Source organism: Diadema setosum, chromosome 2, assembly GCF_964275005.1.
Source record: "Diadema setosum chromosome 2, eeDiaSeto1, whole genome shotgun sequence".
Taxonomy (NCBI): Eukaryota; Metazoa; Echinodermata; class Echinoidea; order Diadematoida; family Diadematidae; genus Diadema; species Diadema setosum.
In genome coordinates, this window is record NC_092686.1 from 26,278,418 (window position 1) to 26,304,915 (window position 26,498).

Here is a 26,498-nt window from a genome sequence, read left to right on the forward strand (position 1 = left end):
CGGGATTCCCGCCACGGCGATGGAGTCCTTGATGACGACGCTTTTTCCCGCAAGTTTCCCGGCAGCTGCTCCCTTGATTGTCGATTTGTACGTCCTGAACGATAACAGTGAAAATTCGTTCATGATGATGAAGCATGTTGCTCGAAGAAGGAAAGTTCATGTGAGCATTACAAACAGATTTTAGCGCTTGATGTTATTCTCATAGCGCTGTATCATTCCAGAGTAATCAAATGCGTAATTATATTTTGGGTAATCAGAGAAGTGATAAAAGTCCCAGGAAACATAGGCTAAATGAAAGTAAGATGTGCTACCTTCTTCAATATGTCAGTTGTCAGAGATTGTATGTATAGTGACGTTTGGAATAAAAAGTAACACACTGTGCTGACTGTACGCAACTGGAAATTTGGGTATCCTGCGGCGCATGAATGCTTTTCACCGTTGTAATCTGTCCACTTTAGACAATCTTTTTTCTTTATTCATATTTTGTCAAGATACTCGCCAGGCATTGTACGGATTTTCGGCACCCGTTGGCCGATAGCCCGGGGTCCTGGGATACTTGACAGGTAGAACTGGCTCCACCTCTAACTTATCGAGTTCGCAGACCACCGTCAGAGTATCTGCGATGGCGGCCTGATAGTCGATGAGGTCAGCGCTGCCTTTCAGACCGAGGTTGTACCTGTCTGAGATGGCTTCCAGTTCTCCAAGACTTGGCGCGGCTACCGACTGGCCCCGATACAGAGAGTCACCTTTCAGAGGGTTACAGGAGAATACATCGAAATCAAGTACAGTTATTTCATGAGGGCTCTTGGTGAGTTCCAGGAACACCTCACTTTGCAGTTTAAATGGTCTCTTAAGAAATTGAAATGCTTTCTGTGCTAGCAACATAGGGATTTAGAGCTTCGTTTGTTTGTTTAGTAAGTCCCTTCCAAAGGGTTAGTAATGATGATAGAATGCCACGAGTACCGACATTTTTGTTGCTGCAAAAGAATCCGAATCAAAGGATCCGAACCGATAACCCAAATATTGCCAATCCGCTGTCATATTCATAAAGCCGGGACAGCCCCTCAATACCAACCAAAGACCCAGCAATCTCCTCCAAGATGAACACACTTGTGAACGGAAACTATTTGATCATACGTATTATCAATACACATCTGCAGTGAAAACATAACGATCGATATCAGCAGGCTCGCACTACATACGACTGGATTACCGAGTATTCTGTTATCTGAATCTTCAGTTGCGAATGAACACACTTGTTAATCGAAATTAACATGGAAAATTATAGGAAAGCTCACTTAAAATATTTGAACAGATGATTTTTCTCATTATCTCCATAGTGATCTTTGCCTACAAGTGCCCCCAAAAGAAAATTGCAGAGATTTTTTTTTTTTCAAGGAAAGGTGACATGAATGGCTTTAATTGGTCTGGAGCAAATACACCGGTTCTCTACTGAGATTTTATGCATGCTTTGTTCACAAGAGTTGCCCTTAACAACCACTAAGCTAATTCCTACTCATGGAACTTAATGGGAGGAGCCGGTGAATAAAATGCTTCAATACTAGGCTGTGTTGGAACAGAAACATCCTTGATTGTAATGAATTACAAAAAAGGGTCTATCGGCTATAGGGATGGACCTATACGGCAAAAAAAAAACAACAACAACAACAACAACACCTGGAATACATTGGTTTGTAACATGTTCAAATCTGTTTCTTCTGTCCTGACGTAGTCACAAGATATGTTATTAAATTGTACCTCAAAAACCTTTTCAATTCTTGGAATCCAGTTTGCATACATTGATTGTTGCCACGTCGTGCAAATCTCGCGCAATCTTTCAGGCTATCAAGAGGTACCATCGTCAGAAAGGCATACATGAAAATTTGAATGTAGTAGAGCGGTTAAGCCCTCAAAATCATGAGAATTGTGCAAAATTTGACTAAGGTATGAAACTTTCACCAGTGTTAGTACATACCATAAGATTCATTTTAAGATCGGGAGGTAAGTCTGATTTGACCTCTGATGATCTCCAGAGGTCAATGAACTTTGAATATCAGAATATTGATGTTTGGAGGCATTTGTGAATGATAGGCTTAGATCTTGGTTACGCTGCACTAAATATGCATTTGTACTACAAATCTTCTGATTCCACAGGGCATTGACAGGTTTCTACCTTTGACCTCTGATGACCTTTAGAGGTCAATGACCTCAAAATACCATAATATTGATCTGCGATGTTATTAGTTAATGATAAACATGGTTAAGATGTGCAAAACAAGCATATCTGTTTTACAATGAAACTGTCTTCATATTCCAAAGAGCAAAGACAGGTTTCTATCTCTGACCTCTGGTGACCTTTTAGAGGTCAATGACCTCAAAATATCATAATATTGATCTGTAGTGTCATTAGTTAATGATAAACATGGTTAAGGTGTACAAAACAAGCATACCCGTTTTACAAGAAATTGTCTTCATTATTCCAAAGAGCACAGATAGGGCTCTACCTTTGTCCTCAGGTGACCTTTAGAGGATGTACAAAACAAACACAATTGTAGCCCAGATGGCTACTAGCACATGTTTATGATAAAGAATAGAATAGAATAGAATAGAATAGAATAGAATAGAGAGTAAAAGAAAACAGAACACTGCAGTCGTTTTCCTATACACCCTGTGAGGTCAATTATGCTCAGTCTTTTCCCCTTCTTGCAGTTTATGAAACCGTTTATCTTCTTCCAGCTATTTCCTTTCTTTTTCTTTTTCTTTTTTTTTTGGGGGGGGGTCAAAATCACCTCTTCCAAGAAAAGTCTATGGTCATAGGCATTTATAAGTTTGATGTTGGCTACTTTCCCCGCTAGTGGTCAGCACTCTCCATCCCCAAAGCCCCGCGCCAAATTACGGAGAATGACGTGATGACGTGTTTTTGCCCTCTGATCCCCAAACACTAATGACCCTCTGAGCTGGAAGGTGGCCCTCCTGTCAGAATTTATCCCTCTATTTATGCATTTATTGTTTAGTGGAGTGGGTCAAACAGGAACTCCAAAGACAAATTCAGGGATAATGACCCAGAACAACGATGACGCTGGTTGCCATAAGGACACAATTTTGGTTTATCATTTTGATATCCAAGAAACAATAAAGTCTTTACCAGTCGTTACAGAGAACAAGTGAATGAAGAAACTAAAAGACAGTGGGCGAGTTAATCAGAATATGAGATGAATCATAGAAAATTGAGTTTTCACAGAAACGAATAGGAGGAGCAAATTGAACATTTGACCAGTAAGGAATTAGTTTCTAGTGAACGCCACACCCCAATATAAGATTGAGCCAATGAATCGCATTAAGGAAAGGAAGTTTGTTAGTAAATTAGTTATAAAAAAAAAAACATTTCTCAGCCGAGAAATCAGTTAGAGTGGCAAGCACAGTGGGAGCGGCTTCACGCTATGTAGTGAAGCAAAGGCTGCAGAGTTTTGAGGATTTTGAGAGAATTTTGAGGAACTTTGAGAATAGTTGGAGACCACAGAGATAAAGTCAGGAGTTCCACTTTCTTCGTACATCATGCGCTCCCCCCTCCAAGTCAACCAACTAGTCTTTATCGACGCTGAATGCACCATCGACCTACGCTGTGAATGTGATGAGGATCTGACTGTCATGACTGAACCGGCGAGCAGCAGGACAGTAGGAAAAACTATGAGTCACGATAACACAAAACTTTAGTTTACGCCAATTTGGAGTGCAATTACAAACTCCAAATAGTCAACTGGTGTCATCGGAGATGGAGATGTTGAAGCGCCCTGTCAGACTGATACAAAATGGAGAGTGATGGTGACGAAGAGAATAGGCCTACTGAGAGCGTGACGGCAGACCGCTCAACGGACGGCCCAGTCACACTGACGAGATCCACAATGACATGCAGACGAGGACCTAATTCGTCGACCGAGAGTAATCATTTAAGAGGAATGACTTTCATTTACGTTTGAAGACATTTCAAGAGATGTAGTAGTCTGATATGTTAAGGGGCAAATCATTCTACTGTTTGCAATCTTGTAAACATACTTGTATCTTTAGCGAAAACTGTTCGAGTACGTGGACAGTGATAAGTAGGCCCCTATAAATCACTCTGTCGAGTAAATTATGTATGAACTAAATTGCTTCTTTTGAACATGTAATATGTTGAAAAGTTCTTGGTAATTCTTTTCCAGGCAAAATGTGTACATGAAAAACATGAAAATTCCGATGTTAAAAGCATGTGATGGGAAATGTAAACAGTACGTGCGAATGCTTCTCTGTTTCCCGCTAAACTTGTTTGTTAGTGGGGAAAAGAAAAGAAAAGAGAAGTCTCGCTCTACCACGTCTTCATAACACAACGCCTACGGATATCTTTGTTTCATGTTAGTGGAGAAAAGAAAAGAAAAGAGAAGTCTCGCTTCATGAGAGATGTTCAGATCCCGCTCCACACCACAACGCCTACGGATGTCTAGGTAGAAGGTGGGTTTGAATGTCTTATAGGCCGATAGAGCACCAACAGTAAGTGCAGATTAATTGGCACGCTATCTTTTGAAGAGAAACAGTACTTTGTTTCACATAAGATGAAAAAGCAGAAAGACAACTGATAATCATCCGCTCATGTAAAATCAAGCAGAAGTTTTTCAAAACATTTCAAGAGGCATCTTGGTGAGTTACAGTCTGTTAAACATGCCAATAATACTGTGAAAAACAAATTGAAGGCCACCTTCAATAGGCCACCTGCAATACAGCCCGGCATTTTCCGACATCACAACAACTTTGATCAACACCTTCCATAATTATATACTCGTGATGGAGAGGGAAAATAGTAAACAACAGCATTGCAAGATTGATGCATTTCTTCCAAGACAACAGACAGGAACAGATTCCACGTAGAATACATAAACATGTACTTTGATTTTTCCATTCATTTTTCCCATATCTTTACACACAATCATTACACACGTATACTTGATATGGTATTCAGATGACAGATTCAGCTGTCAGCGCGGTGAGTTGGCTCAGTCGGTAGCCAGTAGCGCGTCTGCCTCACGATCACGCGGCCCGGGTTCGAACCCGAGTCTGGACTGAGCAATGTTGCTTGTAAACATACCGTCCCCTCTATCGGCAAGAGGCAAAACACTCCCTCGTCCCTCGGATAGGACATAAAATGGCGGTCCCGTGTATGAGAGAGTAATAACTCATTCACGTAAAAGATCCCGCTCCATTCATTCATCGCAAAGAGCAGGGTGTCTAACCTGGTGAACCATGGTCCCACCTCACATCCAACTGGACCCCATGGAAGACCAGCTTAACGTAGCTGAATATGGGCTATCCAGCCATCTTCGCAGATGGAAATTAACAAACAAACAAACAAACAAACAGCTCACTGTGTGCAGACTGAGCACGACCCGATAATTCAGAACCTCTGCCTGAGAAAGGCTTCTAGCCTATCCCGCGAGTCAAAAAGAAGCTTTCTTATCATCTCGTGCATCCTGTACTCTATGTGCAATGCACTCATCATAGAGACAAGCTTGCCTTCACCCAAACTGTTTAGATATTGCCATTGGAAGACTCTGATGATTGCATACAGTGGCTGTGCACCTATAAGAACGCTGGTCTGACCTCAGGATGTCTATCCAGTTTAGTCGTGGAGGAGATCTGTGTGCCGATCGCGTGCTTCACTGAAGACGCAGATGCTGCCCTGTCTTGAAAGAGATCGAGGGTATAGATCTAGACCAATTTCAGCAGGTTACACTGAATCATCACTTGCTGGCAGAGAGTCTTAACCGGATCATGCAGGTGATATTATCCGCTGCCAGCGTACCCTGATTCACACATTGGATGCAAAGCGGATGGCGGCATATTGGAAACAACCAATATTTGGGCATGGGGGCACAACTCTTGGCCAGGCCCAAGTGTTAAGGAGTACCGGGCATAAAGAAGACAATTAGAGTAAATAGTAGTTCCACTCCTATTTGGAATTGATGTTCCTAAACAGGTCATTGAAAAAATGCCCAAAATTTCCTGACGTAATGACCCAAACTTAATTGGATGACAATAGCAAGTTGCAAGACACAGGGTTGCTTCATGTGGAATGCATGTTATGCCTCACAGTATGCCGCTTTCCAGATGGTCCATGACGTCACTGTATGCTCCAGGACCACGAGTCATTCACCAAAACCATACAGCCCACGAGCTTGACACTGACCAACACAGGCCCGCCTTTTCGAACCTAGGTAGCATTGCCCATGAGCTTGACACTTAGGCAAACTAGGCCCATAAGAGTCCGACACGTGGGGGAGGGGAGGTCCACAAGACCTACACTGAATAGATGAAGCTTTCTGATGTAATACATACATTGTATATCAATGTCGTGGGCCTTGTTTTCCTCGAGTGTCGAGCTCGCGGACCGCACAGCTTGTGGGCCTATTATATTTGATGTCGAGCTCATTGACCTTGTTCATCTACTAGTATAGTATTTAGGTCACGGGATGTATGACTCGTGGGCTGCGTAACTCATGGGCTGTACGACTCGGGTTGTTTGACTCGTGGCGTACATCTGATGAGGTGGGCCTGTTGTTTTCTGGTTAGCATCTGTCACCCTTTCATCCAGTTCAAGGGACTTTGCCATATGCCTGTTCACAAACTATTAAGCATCAACCCAAAATATGGTACTCCTCTCCCCACCTTCCATGTTTAAGCGTACAAATTTTGCCCAGTGCAAATTGGATAATGTTTCACATAATTTCATGCAAGCTAGTCTGCATAACTAACCCAAACATAAATATTATATTTGAGGTCACTGCCATCACTGAAGACACGTAAGCTTCATTTCTGAAGTAATTGACCGCTCACATTCCTGAGACCTGTTACTATGAACCAATGCTTTGTGGAATGTGCATACATACTTTGATTATAACGTCAAGGCATGATTTGTACATGATTAAACATTTAGGATTAAACCAATGAAGCCAAACATCAATATTTGCAATCCTACACAAATTGTTAGTGATGTTCTAAAAGTCTGACCTCACATTTTCCTTAGAGGTCAAAGTTGGATATACACAGGGTAATGACCAATGTTCTGTGGAATGAGAAGACACTTCTTGTACAATGTAGTATAAATGCTAATAGCATAATGCATGATTGCACACCAGGTATACATTTAACCACTGAATATATATCAAATATCGGTATTTTGATATTTTGAGGTGATTGACTTGTCACAGTCCTCAGAGGTCAAAGGCAGAGACATGTAAATAATTTCCCTTTATCTGAGGAATAGGAAAACGATTCAGTTGTAACACAAATGAATTTTTTAGGACATCGTTATGTTTATCATCAACCAATTGCACCAAATATCAAAATTCTGATAATTTGAGGTCAATAATTGACCTCTGGAGGTCATAAGAGGTCAAAGGTAAAAACCTGTCAAGGATCTATGGAACATGAAGACAATTCCAGTGTAACAAAAATGAGTTTTTAGTACATCATTACCATATTATTTAACATTAATCAATGACGCAAAATTTTTATCAAATTTGAGGTCATTGACCTCTGGAGGTCATCAGAGGTCAAAGGTAGAAACCTGTCAGGGTTTTATGGAACATGAAGACAATTCCACTGTAACAAAAATGAGTTCTTAGTACATTATTACCATATTTAACATTAATCAATGACGCAAAATATCAATTTCTATCAAATTTTAAGGTCATTGACCTTTGGAGGTCATCAGAGGTCAATTCAGACTTACCTCCCGATCTTAAAATGAATCTGATAACAATGTACTAACACTGGTGAAAGTTTCATGCTTTAGTCAAATTTTGCACAATTTTTCGGCTTATCTGCTCTACTAATGTGTTTCTAAACCAGTCTATTGTTACACGTCACACACCCGCACAACCCCGCGAATGCACTTTCACCTAGACAGCGAGCATAACTTGCATGTTTCCCTGCGGTGTATTATTTTGTTATTTAGTAATATGCAAGCTATGTTCAGTCTAGAGAGAGGTACTTTCCAACACCGCTATGTTTTTCCTTAATTTATCAACACGATAACACTGAAAAAAAAAGGGTCGGGTGTTAAATATGAAACATTAAGTTAAATTTCCGGTGCTCGGTTGTGGTGTAAATCAACACCTTTTGGGTGGATCCAAGTCATTAAGAGAGAATATACGTGTAGGAGAAATGATCATAGACTGAGATATATGGCAGGTATCGTATCTATTTGGGAACTTAGCGATGTTGATGGTATCAAGTATCAATCCAATTCAACGTGCATTTGCAATGCATAAACAGATTTGTATGTTTGAACTCGAACTTTTACAACTCATAACTTTTTTTTTTCAGTTCAGTTCAGTTTCATTTCCCTCCAATATCCAACAAAGATTACGACAAAATGCAAGTATGCATTACACCTTCACATTATTTCGTCACTAAAAGGAAAATACATAACGCAATAATAACAGCAAAGTAGAATAACTAAGAACATCACTGCATACTTTTTAAAGATTGACAAAAGGAGGGAAACTGAGTGATCCACTAGAAAAGCAAGGCTTGTAATACGTGGATCACTCAAAACGTAATAATATAATACGTCCCTAAACAACCTTAAAAATACACAGTAATCATTGAGTTTAAACAAAAGAAGTTCCAGCTGATCTCACAATATTACAACCTGGTGCAGGCACTATTCGCTGAGCCATGTTACCAAACAAAAGGATGAATAAGAAAGAATAAAAATCAAACAATAGTTGATACATACACACATGCTCGTCCGATATTTCCCTACGGTGGACTCTGCTTCTCTGCTTTTTCCCATTAAGAGATTACCGGAGAGATCAAAGGTTGTACACAATCAATTAACTATACACAGTGTGTACCAAAAGACACATGTTGATTCGTTTGTACAAAGTTATTATTTTCTCGGTTACCGGTTTAGGCCTTTCTCGTACAGATTCAAACTCGGGAAACAGGTCCACGAGTTGTCTATGTGTAGCTGTGACCTCGGATCTTTACGTACTATCTCCCGACCCTGGACTGGACCCTCGCTTCCGTGGTTCGCTGACTGCATTATACTACAGCCGAAACCTTGTCTGATTTATAGAGTCTGATCTTTAGAGAAACTATAAGCACATTCACATAGAACGGAGGACGATGGCAGAGCATAGATACGGAAAAGGTAAGTATTGGATTTAGATTACAAATTCATTCAAGGTTTTGAACTGGGTGAAACTTAATGTAAAGTGACCTGACATAAGTACTAACAGTGTGCGTCGGAGAGGATACGAGTGTCTATGGAGGATCTCTAATCCTGTACATAGATACCCTACTGGAAACATCGTAATCTAAAACGCATACATGCACTTGACTGGGCATTCACGCTTATTTTACGAGAAGTAAAATAGGAATATCGATAACACATATCACGAGAGGGTATAAATAACCGCATAATAGCTGCCGTGCAGTATACCGCAGGATACGTTTCACTCTTCTACATTTCTCCCGTTTTTACCGTGCTTTTGGTGTGTCTCGTCTGTTGTTGTCGACAGAACTTGGGAGTTGCGCTCCGCCATTTTGAAGTGCGCATGAGAATGTTCTTTGTATTCAGTAACTATAAAGTGCAAAGTTCATCATGTCTGCGCGCTATCCCAATGTGGAGACAAATCTATTGTTAAACATCATGATTATATCTGACTTCGAAAGCAACCAAAGGATAGAAGAGTGAATGCCATTGCAGGAGTGGGCTCCAAACTTAAACTTGACTTGCGTCGATTTATGATACCCTAAATTAATCATTGTGTGGCTAGCAGAATACCTATATGTGGCATATATTTTGTGATATTTTCGGCTATTTTTCTTCAGATTACTTTAGGATCCGCCAATCAAAAACAAAAACAAAAACAAAAAACAGAATTCTAAACTAAGATTATGCCAACGACATCATCCGCCAATCACTGCATGCCATATTCTAATATTAACAAAGACAAAGGTATGCACCTCATCCCCCTGGAGTGAGCATAACTTGCATGTTTCCGTACAATAAATTGTCATCATACTTTGGTTTGGAGGTGGGCGTTTGTTGGCGGACCCAAGCAATCTGTAGAAAAAAAAAGATAGAAGCAAACGTATTATCATTGTATGGCACGTATGATAGATTTACATTTACCCACACACGTACGTAATTATCAGGGTAATGTAAATTAATAGAAGTCAGCATGCATTGTGCGTATTGCACCTAAGTATCAAAGCGCAATGGGTGATTTCAAGTTCGGTGCTAGTGCTAGTGCTAGTGCTAGCCGCCAAATAACAGCGTTAAATCGAGCTCCAACACCGACGGTCAGATTAACAAGGCTATACCGATCAAAATCATCGATCACCAGCACTAGGTGTTGGAATCACAGCACCACGAGCTCCGCGGGAATTGCGCGACGAAAAGTGATGGCGCGTGATTACAGTCAAATATTAAAAGATGTAGCCAAAACTGCTTAGTTTAAGACGGATGAAAATGCCACAAATTCCATCCATTCCCCAAAATACAACTATCTTAATTTGGCTCCCAGGCTCAGATTTATAGCAATGTCTGGAGTGTTCGTGTACGTTACGTGGGCAACCACGGCATTGGCATAGACTTTGCACGTAATATGTGCATCTATTATGGAAGTGAATACGGGTCTCGCACGGCAACGCTAACACCAGCACCGAACTTGAAATAAAGAAAATGATAATCCCTAGGGGCTAGTGTTAGTCAATGGGGAAAAGCACGTAAATCGCTAACACAAACGGCGGAGCTCGGTTCAGCAGACGACATTCAACATCGAGCCCAGCGCCAACTACCGGACATACGTCATAATTTTAATTTTCATTAACAAATAATGAAAATAGAGTCATCTTGTTCCATTCCACATAAACTCTTCATTTGCTCTTTGTCAATCGCCATGAAAGATTTAACACAACTGTCAAGGTCACGGAGAAAGCGTTTTCTATTAGGCAGTCTAAAAGAACTGAGACGTTCGTTAATTCATCAATGATTGTGACGTCATAAATTCATATCCAGAGCAGTCAACCTGAAAGCAGACAAAGTTTCCTGTTTCTTTATCACCAAAAGGTTGTCTATACCGGACACCGATGGTGGTAGGACCGACACTTCAGGAACTCGAAGAACTCTCTGTCGAACTCGACCTTGGACTAAAAGGTAGCCCTGAACTCCGGGACTACCAGTCCGCCATCGATGACATTGTGAGGGGGATCAACGAACTCGACGAGCTGGTAGAACCCACTCCACTGGTCAAATACCCACGGACTCCTGGTCAACGACCAAGTAAAGCCGATAATCCGTGTAATGCTTGGTTAGCAACAGATTTTCTCCAGTCTCACTCAAAAAAGAAAATCAATAGTTGTAACTGTAAACACATTTTGGTAAACTGGTACTAAAGACGAAAAACACGCGTTAGCCAATCATTTAATCCGAACGATTTGACATTCAAGTAACAAACGCAACGAACAAGATTATGCATGAGGGTGCGTTTGATGGCTAAATGTTAACTTTTTATAACTTTTATAAATCCTAGGGCATTAATAACAAGGAGATTTGAAGAAAAACTTTAAGGATTTGTTTGGCCAGCCGACGCGTCTCGTACCCAACATGTGTGAAGGATCTGTTATCTATCGTTACTCCTTGCAGGTATTATAAATCCACGATAACTGGAGCACCTAACGGGAAACTGTCGGGAAAGCGTGTAGCCATCAAGGACTGCATTGCGGTAGCAGGAATCCCGATGATGATGGGTTGCCACGCCCTGGAGGGCTACGTTCCAGATTTCGACGCTACGGTTGTGACTCGAGTGTTGGACGCAGGTTTGTATGACTTCATTATTTTATGTTTTTCAAAGAGCAAGCTTTTGTTTTGATTTCGTCTTCCCTGGTTGGGTATTGTTTCACGCGATATTGCAATGTTCAGGACTGATGAATTTGATAAGTGCATTTAGCACCTGGATTGAAATGCATGAAATAACCAAATATTCCAACTATTCAATTAAGGATCAGTGGTTGATAAGAGATATCGGTTCAATACCCGAGGCGTACTGTTTTACGCGAATAAGAATTTTGAAAGCTCTCTGACGTATTTAAGATTCATGAGTAGCTATGTGCAAATTCTTGTAGTTCTCTTTCTTTTCCGCTATCTATGTATTCCAAACTTTGCCATGCATCGCCTAGAACCGTCTACGTGAAGATGGATAGAAATTTAAAAAAAAGAATAGATGTTGTTTGCAATAAGGACTCTGCAGACAAAGGGGAAGGTATGGATTATGTCTTCATTAAAGTTAGGCAGTCAAAAAATGGAAAACAAAACTAATGTGAAAGACCCATCTCCCCTTCTCAAACACATGCACTCACATACTCACATGCACACTATGTTGTTCATTGCATGTGGAATAAAGGTGGCGTCATTCTGGGTAAGGCTACATGCGAAGACAACTGTTTTTCTGGGAGCAGCTACACCAGTGCGTTCGGACCCGTGTCGAACCCATACGATGATACCCATGTTGCAGGTGGATCGAGCTCGGGTAGCGCGGTATTGGTGAGTATGATGTTAAGGCCAAAAAAAAAAATGGTTTGTTTGCCCTTCGCGACCGACCGAAAATCACGGAAATTTCGGGTCGCGTTTTTTTTTTTTTTTTTTTTTTTTTTTGCTCTTTCAAGTTTATTTTTTTCCACAAATTTCACCTTCTACAAATTTGTGAATGGTTTTAAACCCAAAATTATCCATTTTAAGCTAGAGAAAGAATAAAAAAAAAAAGTCTAAAAATGTTTTTTTTTTTTTTTTTTTTTTCATCTCATCGACCCGTCGTAATTTTGTTCGGGCCGCGCGGGTCCACAGGCTACGTTTTACAGCATGCATTGCATGCTACAATGTAGCAACCTTTTTGGCTCACATGCGTGCACGCGCACGAAATCCAATCAATGCATGTATATCATGCACTTTAATAGTACAGGTCATGCCAGACAAGAAGCATTGATAGAATTAGAAGCGCACGCATTTCTGGGTCATTTTACTCACGATCCGATCCCGGCTTCGCAGCAGCGTGGCGGGGGTTGACATGTTAGAATTAATTTACTTGTGTCGATTTTTAGAAAAGTAAAAACATATTCGATATTCAGCGATAGAGTAAATGGATCTGATTGCGTTCAGTTTCATTTTACACAGTCATTTCACAAATGAATATTTTCATTCGTTCAGAATGATCTCACAATGAAGATAGGCGCAAAAAGGATCACGAAATCGGCCCTTCCGTGTACTTTTTAGGAACGTATGCACAAAATGTGAAGAGATAATACTAGGGAGAAAAAAAAAAAATCATGAAATCATCGCAGTCCCGCTTACATATTTGAGGTAGAAATCGTCCCAAAAAGGATCATGAATTCGGCCGGCCGCGTCGTACACCTTTCAAAAGCTCATGTACGAAATGCGAAGAGATTATAGAGGAGAAAAAAATAAATAAAGGACACATTTGGTACGTGCATCATAAAAGATTACAGCCGAATAAAAATTCATGAAATCAACGCAATCCCGTTGAAATTTGAGGAAACAATAGGCGCAAAAAAGGATCTTGAATTCAGTCCTGCATGCCGTGTTGGTTATCAAAACGCATGCACAAATGCGGCGAGATTATCGGGAGAAAAATAAAAAACACATTTTCACCCTTCTGGTGCGTGCATTACAAAAGATTACATCCGAAGTAATCAATGAAATCGCCACAAACCCGCTGATATTTGAGGTAGAAATAGGCGCAAAAAGGAACGTGAATTCGGCCGTGTCGTATACCTTTTAAGAACGCATGTACGAAATGGGGAGAGATTAGCGGGAGAAAAATAAAGGACACATTTTCATCCCCTTTTGGCGCTTGCATCATATAGATTACAGCCGAGTAGTAATTCATGAAAATTTCGCAATCCCGTTGAAATTTGAGTAAACAATAATAGGCGCAAAAAGAATCTCGAATTCGGCCCAGCATGCAGTGTATAGTTTTGAAAACGCATGCACAAATGCGAAGAGATTATCGGGAGAAAAATAAAGAACGCATTTTCAACCCTTCTGGTGCATGTATCACAAAAGATTACAGCCGAAATAATTAACGAAATATCGCAATCCCGCTGATATTTGATGTAGAAATAGGCGCTAAAAGGATCGTAAATTCGGCCGTTACGTATACGCATGTACGAAATGCGAAGAGATTATAGGGAGAAAAATACAGGACACATTTTCAACCCCTTTCGGCCCGTGCATCATAAAGATTACAGCCGAATAATAATTCATAAAATCATCGCAATCCCGTTGAAGTTTGAGGAAACAATAGGCGCAAAAAGAATCATGATTTTTGGCCGTGTCGTATATCTTTTAAGAACGCATTTACGGAATGCGAAGAGATTATGGGGAGAAAATAAAGAACGCATTTTCAACCATTCTAGCTGGTGCGTGCATCACAAAAGATTACATTCGAAGTGATTTACTAGTATGAAATCGTCACAATCCCGCTGACATCTGAGGTAGAAATAGGCGCAAAAAAGTATCATGAATTCGGCCGTGTGGTACATCTTTTAAGAACGCACTTACGAAATTCGAAGAGTTTATCGGGAAAAAATAAAGGACGCATTTTCAACCCCTTTTGGCGCGTGCTTCGTAAAATATTACAGCCGAAGTAATTTATGAAATCGTCACAATCCCGCTAATATTTGAGGTGGAAATGGGCGCAAAAAGGATTGCGAATTCGGCCCTGCATGTCGTGTACCTTTCAAGAACGCATGCACAAATGCGAAGAGATTATCGGGAGAAAAATAAAGAACCCCTTGTATCGCGTGCATCAGAAAATATCACAACTAAAATAATTCATTAAATCATCGCAATCCAACTGACAACCAAGAGCAGGTTACGCAGCAAGTTCGTGCGCCGATGTTTAGAAAAAGTCGCAAACGCATTTGATACAATCTGATTTTGTTCATTATCATTTTACACTAATTCACAAACAAACATTCTAATTTTTTCCTGTCTTTATTTTTAAATTTCTTGTGCAATAAATAATGCAAGTTTAAAAAAAAATATTAATCTGTAAAATGTACATGGGGGGGTACATCCATAAAAAACAAGAAAATAAGTTTGCAAGTCATTTAATGTTTTTTAAAATGTTGTCGTTGTTGACCGGTAAATTTTCTGTTCGGACCTGTAAAAAATGGTAAAACGGGGCATTTACCGGTCCGACAGAGACAGGTCGGACCGGCAGAAAAAATGGGTTAGTGTGCAGCCCTTCACAAGATGGCTACTTTTGCAGCATCCGTTACCAGCTGTCATGGCACCAAAACTGTTTGGAGTTCAGTTGCCAGCATCTCACTGGAAGGTACTTTTTTTGGAGCTGTTTGCAAAATTTAACAAAAATGAACGTTATAAGTGTTTGTCAGTGAGTGTTTCTGCCTCACGTACCGGGCCCTATAGCAAGACGTAAATTTGAATGAATCTCTTGGAGTTTTGAGTGCATTGACATGGAAAAAAGGGTACCCTGATATTAAAAAAAAAAAAAAAAAAAAAAAAAAAAAACGACCTACCGACCCTCTTGGGTTTTGGCAATTAAGGGCAAACAAGCAATTTTTTTTTTTTGGCCTAATGGAGAAAAACAGCCAGAGAACTCAATGTCGCTGTCTGCGTGGTTTATCTGAAATAGACAAAGAACTTTGAATTTCGCGTCCTTCGCAAATGGGATGGTGTCACCCTGTCCCGAAATTGGCACAAGATGGCTATACGAATGTGACATTTTATTTATTTTCTTTCTTTCTTTCTTTCTTTCTTTTTTTGTGTGAGGTTAGCTCCGAATTGATAGTCAAAAGTCAATCAAGAGCCGAAGCAAGTACGAAATAACCGGAGGAAAAATATGCCGACCGCGTGATCAAGTCCGTACGTGTGGGTAGGCTCTCAAAATTTGATTTTCTCACCCTTTTGATTCAGTCTTAAAGGCAAAACCAGTGTTTTAGTCTCCGTCTAACATAACTCCAAGATGAGTTCGGATGCCAAGTCAAGAGATCCACCAAGTACCGAGAACCCGCCAGCGAAAAGGAAGCCCTTGTTGGAAAAAAATGGAGAGCTCTGCACCGCCGCAATCAGCTGGATGTTTCGGGCGTGGGTAAGCTCGAAGACTCGCTCACACCTCCAGCTTGGTTTCAAGCCTTCAAGGCGCGCCAGGAGACACGCTTTGCGACCGTCCTGTCTGAGTGCAGAGAAGAGCATTCGGCTATTCGTTTTGAGATGGGTAATCTGAAAGACGAGGTGGTTAAGTTGAAGGCTGCACTATGGAGCTCAGGATAGATTGACGACTTAGAGAACCGCAGTCGTCGGAATAACATCATCATCCGGGGTGCACCTGAAGGAATTGAAGGGCGTGATTGTGCCAGTTTTGTGTCATCGTTGATTGGAGAGTCTGTGAAGAGAGAAGCTATACAGAGAGCACATCGAAGTGGGCAGCAGGCCAGATGGGTTGCCACCAGCAATCGCCCCCCGCCCAGACCGAGGCCATCCACGTGGGCTTTGGATCTTTCCTGCAGAAGGAGGCTGCGAGAAAATCTCTTCTTGAAGCGTTCAAAGCAAAGTCGTACACCCATGAAGGGGTCACCTCAAAGATGTTTGTCTCCGATAATTTCTCAAAGAGGATCCAACAACAGAGGAAGGAGAAGCTACAGAAGTTGAAAGAGCTGAGAGCCAAGGGTCAAAATGCCTTTTTCATATACCCAGCTTCTATCAAAATCAGAAATGCGTCCGGGCAAATAGTAGATCCTTGAATGACCTTTTGTGAGCCCAAACATTTAGAACTCAAGACCAAGTTATGAAGAACAATATTTATAGTGTTCTATTGTTTGAGGGTGCTTCATTGGCATTGCGGAGTTTAATTCCCACAAAGGACAAATGAGAGTCCTGGACCTTTTGTTATCTGTTACAATCTCGCAGAACTTTTCGCATTGTTTTTGTTTGCATATGTTCAATTGTTGTTTAACACATATCGCTATGGTCAGTCAAGTGTTGAAATCACCACAAGTTTTATGTAAAAGTTGGAATATTTTCTCATTATCTTGTCTTTACAAGCTGTTGAGTATTTTTGTTTTGGGTACGAAAATGATATTACAAATAAGATCATTTAATTGTAGGGGTTTACAAGATAGTTTTTAAAAAATTTAATCATTTTGAAAAAAAAAATACTGATATATTACTTTTACAAGAAACACATTCTGATAAGGGAAATGAAAAATATTGGTCATCACGGGGGGGGGGGTGTCAGTCTTGGTTTTCTAGTCATACATCCAACAGCAGGGGAACCGCAATTTTGTTGAAAGCAGGTTTAAAAGCTACAGAAATATCATGCTGCAAAGATGCAGAAGGACGGTACATAATTTTAAAAGCGATTATTGAGAACATTTCTCATATGTATTGGTTAATGTGTATGGTCCAAACAGAGACTCGCCTGAGTTTTTTTGTCAACCTTTTTGGACAAATAGAGCAAATTGGTGCCGCCAATTTAGTGGTTGCAGGTGACCTCAATGTCACTCTAGGCCCTTTGGACTATAAAGGCTCCAGTAAATGTCATTCTAATGAATTTGCTAAACAAGAATTACATACACTTATGGAGGCGGGAATACAACTTGGTAGATTTATGGAGAAGGAATAATCCTGACACACCCAATTTTACCAGACACCAAAAAAAAACCCGAAGTTTATTCTCGACTAGATTATATTCTGATATCTAATGATCTTGTTAGCAGTGCTAAGGATCCAGATATTTGTGTCGGTATAGACTCTGACCATAGTGTGGTTGAGTTGAAATTTCTTGGCTTTGCTTCGTAAACGAAGATTTAGGGGCATTGACGTCCACGTCTGGCGCAAGCTCGCTTGTGGCTGAAGAGGCCAATTCGTGACAGGCACAATCGACCACAACGGCTGCAGGGGAATGACAAGTCCAGGTTTTGTGTTGTGGCAACACGGTTCTTCCTCCTTCTTCGCTTTTCTTCGAGAGTAGCCCTACGGTTGTTCTCAAAGGAGGACACTGATTGGTGGACTGTTTGTCGCCAGGACCCTCGGTCAGCGGCAAGGGATGACCACTGCCGATAGTCGATGTTGCAGGTAGATAGAGACTTTTTCAGAGAGTCTTTGTACCTCTTCTTTGGTGCTCCTCTGTTACGGTGCCCAGTGGAGAGTTCACCATAGAGAGTGATCTTGGGTAGGCGGTGATCCTCCATTCTCGTGACGTGCCCTGACCATCGCAACTGCGTTTTCAACAGCATGGCCTCGACACTGGTGATCCCTGCTTGTTGAAGCACATCCACGTTTGTGATGTAGTCGCTCCAATGGATGTTGAGGATAGAGCGCAGACATCGTTGGTGGAAACGTTCCAGGAGTCGTAGGTGGTGTCTGTAAGTGACCCAGGACTCAGAGCCATACAGGAGGGTGGTAAGTACCACAGCTCTGTAAACACTGATCTTTGTGACTTTCTTGAGGTGCTTGTTTTTCCAGACACGTCTGTGGAGTCTGCCAAAAGCACTATTAGCCTTTGCCAGTCTATTATCCACTTCCTTGTTGATTTTTGCATCAGAGGAGATGATACATCCCAGGTAGGTGAACTGTTTGACTGCCTTCAATTCTTTCTCACAGATTGTAATGTGGGGTGGGCAATACGCTTCCTGGGGGGCAGGCTGATGGAGAACCTCTGTCTTCTTCAGGCTGACTTCGAGACCAAAGAGCTGAGATGTCTCTGCAAAGCAGGATGTTACACGTTGCAGGGCAGCCTCTGTATGGGTTACGAGGGCAGCATCATCGGCAAAAAGTAGCTCTCGAATCAGTTGCTCTACAGTCTTGGTGTGGGCCTGTAGACGTCGTAAATTGAACAGGCTACCATCGGTGCGGTATCGAATGTAAATGCCGTCCTCGTCACCGAGGTCATCCGTGGTCCGTTTAAGCATCATGCTGAAGAAGATAGTGAAGAGAGTTGGTGCGAGGACGCAGCCCTGCTTCACACCGTTTGTGATTGGGAAAGGTTCCGAGAGTTCATTTCTGTTTCTGACCTGGCCACACTGATCTTCGTGAAGCTGCATGACCATGTTAAGAAACTTGGGTGGACAGCCAAGACGCTCCAGGATCTGCCAAAGGCCTTTCCTGCTCACAGTATCGAAAGCCTTTGTCAGGTCTACGAAGGTGACATATAGGCCCTTGTTTTGTTCACGGCATTTTTCTTGGAGCTGCCTGAGCACGAATACCATGTCAGTAGTACCCCTGTTCGATCTGAAACCGCACTGGCTCTCTGGCAGGTGGAGTTCTGCCACAGCAGGTACTAGTCTGTTGAGAAGGATTCTTGCTAGAATTTTGCCGGCGATGGCGAGGAGAGTTATCCCTCGGTAGTTTGAACAGTCAGACTTTTCACCTTTGTGTTTGTAGAGGGTGATGATGACAGCATCTCGGAGGTCTTGTGGTAGCTTACCCTGTTCCCAGCAGCATAGGAAGAGTTCATGAAGTTTTGAAAGCAATGCAGCTCCTCCATGCTTCCAAATTTCTGGCGAGATGCCGTCGATGCCTGCAGCCTTGCCACACTTCATCTGGTTTGTGGCCTTGATGACCTCTTCGAGGGTGGGAACTTCGTCTAGCTCTTCTTTCACAGATTGCTGTGGGATCTGTTGAATTGTCGGTTCGTCGACAGAGCGGTCGGCGCTGAAGAGGGTCTGGAAATGTTCTGCCCAGCGATTCAAGATGGATGTTTTGTCAGTGAGTAGTGCCTGGCCGTCTGAACTGCGCAGGGGGCTGACCACTTGGTGCGAGGGGCCGTAGACTGCCTTTAGAGCTTCGTAGAAGCCCCTGTAGTCACCGGTGTCGGCACAAAGCTGAACTTTCGAGGCGAGGTTGGTCCACCACTCATTCTGGATGAATCGCAGCTTGTGCTGGAGATTGCTGCAGGCAGAGCGGAAGGCAGTTTTCTTTACAGAGCATGATGGTTGTGCAAGGTGGGCCTGATGGGCAGACCTCTTCTTCTCCAGTAGTTGATGGATTTCTTTGTCATTTTCGTCAAACCAGTCTTTGTTCTTTTTTGTGGAGAACCCTAAGACTTCTTTAGAGGACTGCAGAATGGCAGTTTTCAGGTGTGCCCAAAGCGTTTCAGGACAGGGATCTGTGGGAGGGTCTGAACCTTCTAACTTCAACTGAAGATTTGACTGGAAGTTGGCTCTCACATCGGCTGACTTCAGGCTACCAATCTGGATCTTCTTCCTGGGCGGACCTCCTCGTTTTGGCTTTGGCTTGAAGTGAAGGCTGAGCTTGCATCGTACGAGGCGATGGTCTGTATGACATTCTGCACTGGGCATCACTCTGGTTTGAACAACATCTCTGAGGTCACGTTGGCGCACAAGGACATAGTCTAAGAGATGCCAATGTTTGGACCTGGGATGCATCCAGGTTGTCTTGAGGCTGTCTTTCTGCTGGAAAGTGGTGTTGGTGATTGCGAACTGCAGCTCTGAGCAGAATTCCAACAGGAGATGTCCATTGTCATTACAGTTCCCAACTCCATGTCTGCCAAGAACACCTTTCCAGGCTTCCGAATCTCGGCCCACTCTGGCATTAAAGTCGCCGAGGATAACAATCTTGTCATCTGCAGGGATGTCCCGCACTAAATTGCGCAGGTCTGTATAGAATCTGTCTTTTTCCACAGGTTCTGCTTGAAGAGTCGGAGCATACACACTAAGAAGGGTAACAAACTGCTTCCTTCTCAGTGGTAGCCGCAAGGAGATGATGCGGTCGGAGTGACCTGATGGGAAGTTTTCCAGCTTTGAGACTATGGTGTTCCTGATCATGAAGCCCACACCTGAGAGGCGTCGTTCTCCCTTCGGCTTGCCTGACCAGAAGAGGGTGTAGCCTGCACCGTGCTCTTTCAGGCTGCCTGTATCTGAGAAGCGGACTTCGCTGAGGGCAGCAATGTCAATGTTCAGGCGGGAGAGTTCATGCGCAATTAAGGCAGAGCGTCTTTGAGGACGGTTGCTCTTCGCTGTATCTAGCATGGTTCTGATGTTCCAGCATGCCAAATTGAGTCTAGTTGCACCTTTAGGGGCAGGTGCGGAGCCACTACTCTTCGAAGTTGTTCTACCGCTTGAGAAGATGCCCGTTGGCCGCGGCTAGCCAACTGGGTGATATGAAGATGAGCTTTGTTTAGGCCACCTTTTCTAGGCCTGTCTCCATGTGGAGCAAGCAGTGCTGTCCCTAAAGAGGGCTGCTTGGTCATCCAGGATGCTGCCGAACGATGTTGTCATCTTCAGGTCAACTATCAGACGACCAATATCCTGAACCGCCTGTATGTGGGATTGGGACTGCGGCTCCCAGTGACATCTTTCACCTACCGTTTTCGCACCTTTCCCGTCGCTACAGGACTTGTTAGAGTTGGGATAGTAGGAGTGGGGGACGTGGATTTGTCCCTAGGGCCTGCGCAAAAGGCTTTTTTAGGTGAGAGACGGTGCGCGCAAACTGTTCCCACCCTTTACACCCGTGGTTCATCTGACATAGCCTAGCAAGCTGGGACGGTGACAGCGAGGTCCTCGGGTCGTAAGTTTTACATCAGACTTTCCTTGTCCTAGATGGATTGCCTGCCAAGGCTGTCGAGCTCCATCCACCCTGAAGTTACTGTTATTTGGCACTTGAGGTGATGATGTTTAGATTTAGGAAAACCTTTGTGGCTTACCTAGGCCTAACCCTGAAGAGAGCATGTGCTTGATCTTATTGCTCTGTTCACCAGCAGTTTAAGGCACTAGCCCATGGGCTTGACCAGCTGGTAAATCACTCACAAGAAGCTCTAATAAGGTCAAGCCTAGTCTACACCCTATCAAGGCCACAGGAGGTATCCCAAACCAAGAAACAAGTGGCTCACTGCACGTTGTTGTTTGCAGACAGTAACTGGACGTCGCTGGCTGTACTCGTCTACGGCATTACGGTAGCAGCCTGCCCTAAACAAAAGGCAGACTGGCCAGACAATATTGAAGTATGTACAAGAGTGTCTACGTATTACCAGATGAGGTGTATCAAGCAAAAAATGACTTGTAGCAAAGAGATAATTCTGTGAGTTCATAAGCAGGTTTTACAAAACTGTGCATTTGATTTTCATCCAACATTAACAAACTGCTATGCACTTATAACTGTAATCAATGAATTGGTCAAGCATAACATACCGTTGTTCAAAGTTTCACATACATGTGAAAGACAAACTTCACAAAAAATGACATACACGATTACAACCACGCTGGACAGCTAGAGAGACAAGATATGAACGAAATGGATCCAGCACTCTTGAAACGGAAGCAGAGAGTGAGATGAAATACTGTATACCATCTGAGATGTCCTGGTCATTATGGCATTCCTTAATATTTGCTGCATCTCTAAGGCAAACAATATAGATGCCCTAATACACATACAACTTTTGTGAAAGACAAACTTCACAAAAAATGACATACACAATTACAACCATGCTGGACAGCTAGAGAGACAAGATATGAACGAAATGGATCCAGCACTCTTGAAACGGAAGCAGAGAGTGAGATGAAATACTGTATACCATCTGAGATGTCCTGGTCATTACAGCATTCCTTAATATTTGCTGCATCTCTAAGGCAAACAATATAAATGCCCTAATACACATACAACTTTTGTTTTCTTTAAACATACCTTACATGTACATTGACCATGGTAGCAATGTGGTACCAAGCCCATAACCAGTTGCACAAGTTGATTTAGAATGAACCTGAAAATGTGGGTCAATGAAGTTGAGTTTGAAAGTTTTTAGGATAAATCTACATCTTAAGAATGAGCACAGAAACTTTAGTGTAGTAGACTTTGTTGTTGTTGAGCCAAAGTATTTTGGTTTGACAATGATTTTGCATTACATTTCAGCATTACATTCCAGGCAAAAAACTGCAAGAAACCCTCCGATTTTTTTTTTTTTTTAACGTTCACAACATCAGACTTTACTTCATATTTCACAGGGATAGGAATATGCAACCTGACATCATATTGGCATACTGTTGTATGTCATGAAGAATCTCTCCTATCTAGATCTGATCTGCACTGAAAAAGCTCATGCAGCAACTTTGTGCCAGCTGTTAAGGGGCTAAGATCACAAATGGCCTTCACATAACAATCAATGTCTGTCAAAATGTGGCCAACGTCCACAGCAGGAACTATGCAATGATAATAAGTTTCTACAATCAGCATAAAGAAAGAAAAAGACAATTCTTCTAAAATGGATACAAGCCGAATACACTGTATCTTCCTCTCACAGTTTTGGTCGTAAAAGTAACTCCTGGGCAACAGTCACAGCCAGAGTGCCGTCACGCCTCCAGAATCGCCCAAATGACATTCCACGGCCATGACCTGACTGTGGACTTTCACACTCGTACAGCATCCATTCATCGATGCGGAAAGGTGCATGAAACCACATGGAATGGTCCAGAGAGCAGATCATACCAAGGGCCTTGTCCCTGTTGGGCATGGTGGGGATTCTGGCAAGGAAGAGGTCTGAAATGTAGGCTACACAGCAGTGCTGCATATTTATTCCATTCTCACCCGAGTTTTCTCCAATATGACCTTTGACCTTCACCCAGGTGAGGAGAACAGGGTCAGCAGGTTCACATCTTGAGAGATCCAGAAGTTCTTCTCTGCCAATCCTCTTGGATTCAAATGGGATTTCCTGAGCTATCTGCTTCTGCGCCCATTTTCTTGCTTTTTCTGGGAGATCAGGATTTTTTACATATTTCTTGAGCTCTTCTATGTCTGTCATCATGGTATCGGGATGTGGAACGGAGGGCATGCTGTACTGATGCTGGAACGGGGATTCCTCATAGCGCTGGCTATAATGCCATCATGGTAAGGCATGACTCAGAATTTTGTTTGGTTTATTAAAAGTAAAATAGATGATTTTAAAAGTAACCATGTGGGTTGTACCCAAAACCGAATGTGATTTGGGATGCATTCAAATGCACAATAACAGGAAACTGTATGGAATACACTATAAGAAAGAAAAGAGCTATTCGCAAGGAAAAGAGTGATCTAGAAGCTGCAATTAGTAAAGCGAGGGAAGAAATTGCGTCTCAGAGTATGACCCGTCAAAATGGTGGTTCTAATGACACCTCCCATGATTTATTGACTGAGTTAGAAGACCTGCAGTCTAAATTGAATAAGGTTTTGGACAATGAAACTGCCGGTGCAATTACACGGTCTAGAATAAAGTGGGCAGAATATGGAGAGAAAACTTCTAAGTATTTCTGCTATCTGGAGAAAAGAAATTTTGAGAAAAAGAATATTCGTCAAATAAAGGTGGACACAGGAAATATTATAAATAATCAAACACAAATTTTGGATGAATTGAATTTGTTTTATGCCAACTTATAGAGCTCACAGGAGACTCCCCTTTCAAAACAAAAGGCCTTAGATTTTCTTGACAAGGTGGACATTCCTGTATTATCTAATGATCTCAAACTCATTTTGAATGATCCAATCACGAAAGCTGAAGTGTTGAATACGTTGAAGACCATGAATAAAAATAAGACTCCTGGATTTAGATGGTCTACCAGTTGAGTTTTATGTTGTATTTTTTCATGAAATAATAGATTTGTTGTTAGATTCTTCTAATTATTCTTTTGAAAATGGACATTTGTCACCTTCACAAAGAAACGGGATAATCACATTAATTCCTAAGAAAGATAAGGATCCTTTGTTTGTCAAAGATTATCGACCTATTTCATTATTGACAACTGACTATAAATTGATAGCTAAAATCATAGGCAACCGTTTGAAAAAGGTGTTGGAAAAATTAATACACTCTGATCAGCAAGGATTCATGACAGGCAGAAATATCATTTGCAACATTCGAACAATTATTGATGTAATTGAATATGCTGATATGAATGATATTGATGGAACAATTTTATTGCTTGATTTTGAAAAAGCTTTCGACAGAGTGGAGCATAACTATCTGTTTGAAGTCTTGAAACGATTCAATCTTGGGGATAACTTTATTCAGTGGGTAAAGACGTTTTATAATCTGAGGACGAGTATACGGAATAATGAAAATATTGAGGGTATTTCTTTTGATGGTTCGGTTTAAAAAAAAAATCAGCCAATTTGCTGATGATACTACTATTTTTTTTTAATGGCAAGGGCAGTTCTTTCAATTCCCTCTTTGAAACATTACAAACATTTTCAGAATTCTCTGGATGTAAACTTAACATGTTAAAAACAGAAGCCATTCATATTGGCAGAATGAAAGACGGTGACTTTCAGCCTTTTAAGTCTGAAGGTTTGGGTTGGCGTACCCAGTCATTTCAAACGTTGGGTATTACTTTCTCCTTAAACGTAAAATCTCTCTATGAGTTGAATTTTGTACCAAAACTTCAGCAACTACAGCGTACTCTTAATTGTTGAAAACGCAGAAGCCTGTCTCTTATTGGAAAGATTACTGTGATCAAAACTGTGGTTCTTCCTCAATTATTGTACCTGTTTTCTGTACTGTGTATACCTATACCAAAATCTTATTTTAAAAAACTGAATGGAATCTTTTTCAAATTCATTTGGAATGATGGTAATGACCGGGTGAAACGGTCTATTCCCAGTAATGACTATGATCAGTGTGGTTTGCGCATGATAGATCCTGAGACCTATGCTAATGCCCAGAAAATGGTATGGGTGACCCATTTATCAGACCCCCAATATAACAGCCCATGGAAATCATTAGAGGTACACTTTCTAACAACAATTTTTTCCCAGATCAATCAGTGTTATGGAAAACTAATGCACTAGACAGTGTATTGAACAAATTACATAATTGTCAGTTACAGGAAATTATACAAGTTTGGTATTTGTATAGAAAGCAGTGTATTCTTGATATGAATTTGCTGAACTATCATTTACAAGAGTTTTGTGGTGGAACAAAGATATCAGCTTAAAACATACATCATATTTTTATTATCCGATTTGGCTAGAGAAGGGTTTAATTGAACTCTCTCAGTTATGCAGTGGATCTAGGGTCAAGCTCTTTGAAGAAATAGTTATCGAATATGATATTCCAGCAGTGGCGTATCTGGGGGGGGGGGCAAGGGGGGCACGTGCCCCGTGCGCCACTCCTTGGGGGCGCAAAAAACGAAAAAAAAACGGAAAAAAAAGAAGAAGAAAAAGAAAAAAAACGAAGAAGAAGAAAAAAGAAAAAAAGAAGAAGAAGAAGAAGAAGAAGAAGAAAAAAAAAAAAAAAACTCGCCCGGAAAGGGGGGAGGGAGAATAGTGGGAGGGGGGGGACAGAAAACCAAATCAAACAAGATAAAAACAAAACATGATGATGACGCGGACAAAATGACAATGTTTATTGTGTTCACACAAGAATTCCATGTTCTGTCAGCTGAAAAAAAAAAATTTCGGCTCACTCGCTGCGTTCGCTCGCCAAAATCTA

General features: G+C 41.6%; 1 protein-coding gene and 1 pseudogene across 1 annotated transcript in view; one reads left to right on the plus strand and one right to left on the minus strand.

The window, feature by feature from the left end:
* Positions 1 to 11,133: 11,133 nt before the first annotated feature.
* The window catches only part of LOC140243664 (amidase-like), a 29,540-nt gene continuing 14,175 nt past the window's right edge, over positions 11,134 to 26,498 (plus strand). The window contains exons 1-3 of the mRNA XM_072323332.1: positions 11,134 to 11,354; positions 11,690 to 11,862; positions 12,447 to 12,586. Coding sequence (XP_072179433.1) covers positions 11,134 to 11,354; positions 11,690 to 11,862; positions 12,447 to 12,586 — 534 coding nt within the window. The remainder of the gene's footprint in view (positions 11,355 to 11,689; positions 11,863 to 12,446; positions 12,587 to 26,498) is intronic.
* LOC140246335 (acyl-coenzyme A thioesterase 8 pseudogene) lies at positions 23,334 to 25,379 on the minus strand (annotated as a pseudogene).